Source organism: Physeter macrocephalus, unplaced genomic scaffold, assembly GCF_002837175.3.
Source record: "Physeter macrocephalus isolate SW-GA unplaced genomic scaffold, ASM283717v5 random_364, whole genome shotgun sequence".
Classification (NCBI taxonomy): Eukaryota; Metazoa; Chordata; class Mammalia; order Artiodactyla; family Physeteridae; genus Physeter; species Physeter macrocephalus.
In genome coordinates this window covers 1-9,037 of record NW_021145652.1, presented here as the reverse complement: position 1 = coordinate 9,037, position 9,037 = coordinate 1, and the positions used below count along the sequence as shown (strand labels likewise).

The following is a 9,037-nucleotide window of genomic DNA, read 5'->3' as shown; positions in this document are numbered from 1 at the left end:
AAAAAAAAAAAAAAAAAAAAAAAAAAAAAAAATCCCCACGACATCCCTAGAACAGGGATAGCAAATAGATATCCATTCCATCAATTCCTGATGACTGTCTGGGAGTGCTGCTTTGAGGAGGATTCTGAGGTTCTGTCTCAACTTAGCAGGAAAGAGGACAGTGATCAATTAGTAATGCTTGCCATGGGCTCAGGAGGGGACGTGTCAGTGCACATTCCATGTGCTTGTCATCCCCACTCTGCATCTCCCTGGACTATAAACTTCCAGAAAGCAAAGGCTGAGCGTCGTTGATCTCTATGTCCTGTCCAGTGTTCAGCATAGCACCTAGTCTGGAGTAGGAATTTAGTGGATGTCTGCTCTCGCAATCCTTACAGTTTGTTTTTTTGTTTGTTTGTTTGTTTGTTTGTTTTGCGGTACGCGGGCCTCTCACTGTTGTGGCCTCTCCCGTTGCGGAGCACAGGCTCCGGACGCGCAGGCTCAGCGGCCATGGCTCACGGGCCCAGTCGCTCCGCGGCATGCGGGATCTTCCCGGACCGGGGCACGAACCCGCGTCCCCTGCATCGGCAGGCAGACTCTCAACCACTGCACCACCAGGGAAGCCCGATCCTTACAGTTTGAAAGTTCTCCTTGGTATCTAGCTAAAAGGCCTCTTGCTGCAGTAGAAGCCTGTTCTTGGTGGAATAGTATACTGAAGGGTCCAGTCAACTTTCCCACTGTGTTTGTACTCAATCCCAACCCCTGATCCCCTTCCCCATTGCCTTGCGTTCTGAGAGGAGACGGATCCTTACCGGGGAGGTGGAGTGGGGGGAGCCAGAGGGTAAGGCCTGTCGAACATGTGCATGTGGTAGGCTGGAGGGGAGTACACAGGCGGGGGCTCCTCATCAGAGCTATCAGGTTCCAAGGTCCTTTCCAAAATCTGTATCAGAGATGACAAAGAAAGAAATATTAACAATCCTTCCTTGAATTTACATAACATTTAGACAAAATCAAGTGTGGGCGAGGATGTGTAGTAAGGGAACTCTGCTGCTGCTGGTGGGAGTATAAAGTGATATAACCAGCACTCTGCAAAACCGTTTGGCCTCCTGTACTAATGCTCAGCACATGGGCCACTTCTGAGCCCACGATTCCAACATACACAGCAGACGTGAAAGCACTTCTCCCCAGAGGAATGCTCCATGCAGCATTAGCCATCCAAGTAAGGTTCAAAACCAGGCAAAACATGGGACTTCCCTGGTGGCACAGTGGTCAGGACTCCACGCTCCCAATGCAGGGGGCCTGGGTTCGATCTAGATCCCACATGCATGCCACAACTAAGAGCTCGCAGGCAACAACTAAGGAGCCCAAGTGTCTCAACTAAGGAGCCGGAGAGCCGCAACTAAGGAGCCCGCCTGTCGTGACTAAGACCCGGCGCAACCAAATAAATAAATAAATAAATAAACATGTAGGGATGAAAAACAGGCAAGACAAATTCACAGGGATCGCAGGTGGAGCAGTGTGACCTCTGGGGGTGGGGAAGGCTGAGAAGGGGCACAAGGGGGGGATTCCAGGCTCTGTTGATGTTTCTTGATCCAGGTGCTGATGAAACTTCACCGAGCTGCGTATTTATGACTCATGGACTCCCCTGTCCCTGTGTTACTTTTTTTTTTTTTTTTTTTTTTTGCGGTACGCGGGACTCTCATTGTCACGGCCTCTCCCCTTGCGGAGAACAGGCTCCGGACGCGCAGGCTCAGCGGCCGTGGCCCACGGGGCCAGCCGCTCCGCGGCATGTGGGATCTTCCCGGACCGGGGCACAAACCCATGTCCCCTGCATCGGCAGGCGGATTCTCAACCACTGAGCCACCAGGGAAGCCCCCTGTGTTACTTTTGATAAATAACTTTAACATCATTCCTACCCTCTCTCAAAGTACTTCCACATCGATTATCTCACCTTAAGCTCAAACAACTTGGCAAAGTAGGCTATGGATCATTACCCCCATTTTACAGATGAGGAAACTGAGGCCCAGGCTGACTGATTAACATGGCAAGAGCCACACACTGTTTCTAGAACTGAGTCTTTAACTTAGATGTGGTCTCTACAGCAAGAGTGCCTCCTTCAGACACAATGCCTGCACACCCAGGTTGGATTCTCAGGGCAGACAGCAGCAAAGGGAGAGCCCAGGCTCTTTCTTGGCCTCCTCTCCTCATCCAGGAGCCAGAGAAAGGGGCAGGAGAGGCCAAGGCTGGGCAAAGGCCAGGCTTCCTGTCATATGGACTGACCTCAACCCTTCTGCAAAGGAGTCTGGAGCAGGAGGAAGCCATCAACCTGGAGAGCCCAGGTCACACAACCCCACCCCCGTGCCCTCCTCTCCAGCTCTTTGCCCACCTCCTCCAAGACCAAAGAACGTGGGAGGGGCTCAGAGGCTGTCAACTGGCCCAAAATTTGAACCCCAAGTGAATTTGCAGAAATCACTGCTAAGATGCCTCTGCACATCTCTGCCCGAGCCCAGCCATGCCCAGGCATCCAGTCTCAAACGGACACCACGGCGGGTGGGCAGGTGGGTGAGTGGGCGCACACGCAGGCACGCGCGCGCACACACACACGCACACTGCCATGCTTTGGAAGGCAGCTGTGCTGTCCGCTGTACCACCAGCACACACACACTGCCACGCTTTGTACACACACAGCCAGCCTGACCCAAGGAGGCCTCCTGCTCTGGAATGCACTAACGTTCTTTCCTTTGAGGCAGAAAGTACTCAAACAGATGCTTTTGCAGAAAAAGAAGAATGCAGCTGCTTTTCGGGCCACTGCTCTCCTTACCCCAGATTTCCACAAGAAAAAGAGAGAGAGAACACTGTCAACTCCAGCCCTGCTCACTGGCACACACTTGCACAACCTCCGCTGCCCGGCACACAACCGCTCTAAGGGACAGGGTTCCACGCTGGGGCCTGTAGGCCGAGCCCCTCCCCGTCAGTGGCTGGCCTGGACTGCCCCCCGCGAAGACGGTCTGCGCGAGTCGGGCGAGGAGGAGAAGGCTCAGTAGGAATCGCTCCCAGAAGGAAGCCGCTTGGGGTTCCTCTGACTGGGGCCCATAGGAGCCGCCCCTCGGGCTCAGAGAGATCGGGCCTCCACAGCCGCGCAGGGGGGTTTCCTCCCCTCTCAGCTGCTCCTGCCTCAGCACGGCCTCCTGGGGCTACAAGAGCCAGACGCTCATCAGAGGCTCCTGGAGCAGAATGAGGAAACACCAAGGAGGCAGACAGCAGGCCAGGCACGCTCCAGGAAGGCTGATCCCCAGTCTCCAGGGAGAAGTAACCCCAGCCATGTCTCTGGTCTCCCCCCACCCCGCCCCGCCCCTCCCCCTCCCCCACCAGCCACAGTGAGGCTGTTCTTCTGGCTCTAAGGGTGCTGAAGTTTTTGGTTCTGTGGCTTCCTGGCTTAGCTCCATGTGGGTGATGGATGCCTGCCAGGTGCTCTGGGGGCCAAGGTCTGGGCCATTTATCTGACAGGAGATATTTCTCTGTGGCAAGGGTACCCCTCGGGCCAGCCCACCATCCATCAGCCCCCAGAGAGGGGGCTTTTTCCAGTCAGCAGTTATTGTCATCCCAGCTGCTGCTCATAAATTTTCCGCAGCGCTTTCCGCTGGCTCAGGAACCGCCTGCCGATGGGCCCACGCAGAGCTCCAAAGATGGGGAGTTGGGGAAACAGCCAGGGAGGGGTGCTGAGAAGGGGCTCAGTCTGGAAGGCAAGATTCTCGGGAAAACAGAAGCGCACACAGTGCAGGCCCATCTAGGGCATCAGGCAAGCTTTGCGGAGGGTCACAGGGCTGTGGGTGCCATGAACAGAGAAGGAAATATGATCCTTCCTACCTACCAGACTGTCAGAACAAATGAGACTGTGGAAGGGGTCAGCGTTTGCAGAGAACTTTCCTTCCAGCTCACGCTTAAAGGATGTATCTGCACACACATACACACACCTCCCTTTCACAAAGAAGATCTGGTTTTTCCAAAACTCCCTCCACTGGCTAATCCAGGCAGAGCCAAGGAGTGCTCTCCCAGGGAAAGAGACTAGAGAAAGCTGTGCAAAGACAGCAGCAACATTCATTCATTCAACAAATACTCCCCGAGTGCCTGCTATGTGCAGTGACTGTCCTGGGTGCCGCACGTGACACAGGGATGAGTCAGGTGCCGTTGCCCACGGAGCTTCTCCTCCATCCGGGGAGAGAACCCCCAGGCAGCAGCCCTATAGGAGGAAGAGCAAGCGGGCTTTGCCCTACAGGATGCCTCTGATTAACGGAGAATGGCCACCTGCGGGGCTGTGTCGAGAAGGACTCTGAGGCCACATCTGGGTCTAGGTTTCCCACTGTAAACGGGGGTAATAATAACGCCGCCTCACAAAGTTTATGAAGAGTCGGAGAGATGATACACCTAAAGCACGTAGGATGGTGCCTGGCCCAGGCTGGGACTCGGTGAAGAGCAGAGCTGAATCCGATCTGCTGGGTCCTTCCGTCCTGTCCATGGCTGCATGTCCCAGATGCCCCGGTGGGCAGTGACCCTCTCGCTGAAAGACTCTGAGTGCCCCTTCTGCACCCAGCACTGCACGTCCTGCTGGGGCTCAGACATCTACTGAGCTCTTGGAGGGGCCGAGGAGGCCTGGCCACACCCAGCAAGTGGGCCTTGATGCAGTGGGGCGGTCCCTTTGCCCTCAGCCACTTTCCTGGAGAGAGACGGGAACTGCTCGGGTGTCGCTCGCGCCTCGGTCAGAGAAGCTGAACTCGCAAGCTCTCTTCCACGGGTCCCTCCGCTCCAGAACACACCACGCTCTTTCTCAGCCGCAAGGCCTCCTGGTCTCTGCTCACTCTAGGATCCTGACAGAGGGTCCTGCTGCCAGTTCCCTAACGACTCCTGCTCTATATCACCTCTGAGCCTTTGCACAAGCTGTTCCCTCTACCTACACACCCTTCCCTCACTCTTCACTCTTCCCCGGGGAAGCCATCCCTTCCTCTCTGCTGCTTCCATTCCTCCCATCCTAGCACTCACCCCTCCGGGCTGCCACTGCCTGACACCTGCCTCTAGTCCTCCCTGGACTGTGAACTCTGTGAGGACAGAAACTCTGACTTGGCCTCAGCGGGTACCTGGAGGTTCAGAAAATACAGACCAGACAGCTCCAGCCCGGAAGTGGGGTTCGGGACGTTGGGGTGGGGGCCAGGTGTCTACATTTTGAACAGGCTCCATCATTCTGACGACCCCTGACCCCGGGTCTAGTACCGTGCCTGGCACAGCCCCGGCCTAGTGCTCAGTGTTTGTTTAGTGACCGCATGATTTTTGCCCATAAAATAAGGCCACGGGCTGACTTGGGTACGTTTCCCTAGGAGAGATAAGGCTGCTTGCTAGGTAGAACCCAGACAGGAGTATAACCCAAGTCCTCTAAGAGGTTCAAACAGTTGTTGGAGCTCCTGGGAATTATCGGGGCCGTGCCCCTACCTCCGGGGGGATGCTGTCCTCCGAGTCCGAGCTGTCCTCGTAGACGCTGCCGCCACCCGCCTCCAGGTTCATCTGCAGCAGCTGGTCGATGGTGGCGTCCACGGCGCCGCTGTTGGCACGCAGCACGCACTCGATGATGTCGTAATCCATGTTGGGGAACATGGTCTTGAAGTCGTCCATGGCCTGGTTGAACTCGAGGCGGCGCACCTGGCGGGCGGGCCGGCTGTTGTTGAGCTCCTGCGAGGCGGCCGCGCTGCCCCCAGCCCCGCGCGCCGCCGCCGAGCCGCCCCCGCCGCCGCCCCCGCCGCCGCCGCCGCCGGCGCTCCGGCGGAACAGACTGGTCATCTTGCCGAGCCGCTGGGGGAAAATGTTTCCCGCCGGCGCCAAGCCCCTTCCCCCGGGTCCCTGCGCCGTCGCCGCTCGCTCGGCGGCTTCGGGAAGCTCAGTCCCGCGACGGGCGGGGTCCCCGGGTCAGGAGACAAGGGCGCGGCATCCGGGCCTGGGCCGTGCGGGCTTGGGCGGCTGGTCATCCACACGCCGGGAGCATCCTGGGTCCGGCTCCACGGACCGTCCCACCTGAAACCGAGGGAGACAAGAGTCAGGGGCAGAATGCAACGAACTCGGGCGACCCCCGCCAAGCCCACGGGAGAACAGCTTCTTTCTGCTTTCTCTCCAGCTGCGGTAAACAGCCACAGCTCTTTACCCGTTAGCAAGGGCTTACATCCTGACACCACTATGAGGTAGGTGCTATTATCCCCCTTATGCAGAGGCACAGACCTGAGAAAGTGGAGGAGGCGGGGATCTGAACCCAGCGCTATGGCCCCTGAGCCACTGGTCTCAACCACTACACACACTGCCAAGGACTCCTAGAGACCTGACTGGGGCAGGAGGGGCTCTGTATAGGCAATGTCCTCCCGCTCTGGTCTCCGGCCCCATCCAGTCTCTGCTTTCCTTAGCTCCCTCACCTCAGGGCCCCAGCATCATGGTATCCACTTGTGCAGAGCTCCAGTAAATCTGCAACAGAACGCAGTGCAGCCCACTCAGAACCAGGCCTGTAAATCACTTACAAGGTAGCACTTCTGCTAGTGCAGGTAACTGAGAGTTGAATGTGTCTAAAAACATCAAGTTCTGACTTTCTCATGCTTATCCCAGGATGTACGGTAATTTTGCTAATTGTAGAAAAGTGGCAGCTTTATTTTAAGGGACTGTTCCAGCAAAGGATATTCTTAAGTCCTTTTCTAGTGCTCGGGGTCATCATCTTAACAGATGAGAGAGAAAAGCTGGCGTGAGCAAATCAGCATGATGATCTTCCTTTGCCATGATCTCCACAGTTAACCGATGATGAAAGGAAGACCAGACCAGAGGGTGTGGAAGCTGCAGTGGAAGCACCCTCCCTCACCCTGAGGCCAGAAGACACATCACTACCACTGATTCCTTCTGTCCCTAAAGGATAGTCCCCTCACAGGTAAAAATGGGGCTTCATACTGTCCCCCAGTGCCTTCCAGTGCCACCATGCTGCGATTCTTATCTCCTTCAAACCTCCACCTCCTTCGAGGGACGTGGAAATTGTCCGGGGCTCATGCTCTGGGGCTTGCTGGGTGGGTGTCTGCCTAGTCCCAGGGAGGCGGGCTGTGTTCAAGAGCAGGAAACTAGAAGCACATGGGCCCCACGCAGCCTCCGGACACTGATGTTACAGAACTATAATCCTCTCCCACCCCCAGAGGAAACCTCTTAACACTGGAATATCTACATGCAGATACATTTTTCTATGCACATACTACCATATGTATGAATTCATTTTACGGAAATGTGATCAGACCATAAATTCTACTATGCAACTTCCTTTTTTCCACTTAATGATTGATTGTAGCCATCTTCTCATGTCAGAACATAGAGAACTCCTTCACGGTCTTTAATGCCTGAGTAGTATTCTGATGCCTGGGTGAAGTGTGATTTATTATACAACCTCCTCCACGCCATCGCTTCCCAGATGAGCGAGTCACAGCTCAGGGAGGCCAAAGCCAGTGCACAGGAAGCACAGAGGGGTGACCCCAAAGGATCAGTCCAAGAAATGTGTTATGAGGATGAACACAGGAGGGGAGGCAAGTGTGACGTGGCCTCCCACAGCTGGCTTTAGACACCCCAACTCCCCTCACCCACACCTTCCACCCGCCCTGACACACTGTAAGGTCAGAGGATGCTGCCAAAACACCCTCCAAAGTGGGGCTCCACCCTGGTGTCTGCCTTTGTCCTGCGTTCTGGAAACTTGCCCTGAGGCTTCTAACAAGGACCCTCAGGGCCAGGAGGCCCCAGAAGCCGTGCCCTGGGCTGCAATCTGCTGTCCCGGTGTCGTCACACACGGGGGTCAGCGCCTTGTGCTAACGCCTCTGGAGTCGGCCACCTTCACCACCTTCGCCCTCCCCCTCGAGTAATTTCGTAAGAGAGACTGAGGGACCTGGCTCTCACTTTGCCAAGGGCAGCCCCTTGGAGGAAGAGGCCAGGACCTGATCCACCCCTGACAGAGGAAGAAGGAAGAAGATGGGGTCCACGTTTTCCCCATTAACAGACCTCTTCACAGGTCCCTCGGGCTCCAGGCCTGAGTGTCGGGAAGCCCCCAAGAAACCTTCTTGCCCTCCTACCATTTAAGCGCGTGCCCTGATTCAGCCTCAGGCTGCAACTCGCGCTCTGCCGCTCCAGCTGTGGGACCTGGTACCCGTCCCCTGTCCTCTCTGTGCCCAATCCCTCACCGATACGGATGGGGCTTCCATGAGAATGAAACAGGATAACCCTCAGCCCAGGGCCTGGAACGTGGTTAGCTGCGTGACTGTTGTTGCCACTGCCCCACAAGGCCGGCAGAGAGCCAGGGGCAGTTGGTATGCCAGCCAAGCTGCTCCTGGAGTGGATGGGGCGGGGGATTCTGGGCGATCCTTCCCCAGCGTCTGGATAGCAACCCCCGAAATTCTGTCAGCCCTCGGGAAGGAGATACTGATCCCCACAGCCCCAGGGGAGCCTGGGCCGCAGCAGCTGCTTCCATTTACCCCGGGTGCAAAGCCTTGAAAAAGAGCACGTTGTGTGTCTGCCGCGACATGAAAACGGCCGACAACTCTACAGCCTGCTCCACGTTACAGATGAAGAGACGAGACCCAGGACCAGAGGAGATGCCCAGGAGAGCAGGAGTGGTAAAGCCTTGACTTTTCCATCAGAGAGCGTTTCTGTGGGTGAGGAGAAAGTGGCTCAGAAACAGTAATGGGAAAGAGGATTCAGTGTAGAGAAATGCCATTTTCATAGGACTCTGCAAGGACCCACGGACTCCCAAAGCCACGCTGCCTACAATTATCACCAGGAGGGGCCGCTGTGAGGGCCCCCACTTCTCAGAGGACCGTCTCCCCAGCTCTCGCTGAGCTCAAGTGCAGAGGCTGAGGCCAGGGCTGAGGTTTGGCCGGCGTGGCTGGGAGCAGGGAGAAGGACTGTCCTCAGGGTCAGAGTCATCCGTGCCAGGCTGCCTTCTACAACCGGCAGAGCTCAAATGAAAAAAAAATTAAAACACGTGAAAATATGAAGTAGGCAGCTTAGGTGTACG

General features: G+C 56.2%; 1 protein-coding gene across 1 annotated transcript in view; it reads right to left on the bottom strand.

Moving 5' to 3' along the window:
- The window catches only part of CUEDC1 (CUE domain containing 1), a 24,033-nt gene extending 15,384 nt beyond the window's left edge, over positions 1 to 8,649 (bottom strand). The window contains exons 1-3 of the mRNA XM_024127793.3: positions 8,496 to 8,649; positions 5,458 to 6,033; positions 789 to 916 (exon numbers count right to left, since the gene is read on the bottom strand). Coding sequence (XP_023983561.1) covers positions 789 to 916; positions 5,458 to 5,802 — 473 coding nt within the window. The 5' untranslated portion in view covers positions 5,803 to 6,033; positions 8,496 to 8,649. The remainder of the gene's footprint in view (positions 1 to 788; positions 917 to 5,457; positions 6,034 to 8,495) is intronic.
- Between the last annotated feature and the right edge of the window lie 388 nt (positions 8,650 to 9,037).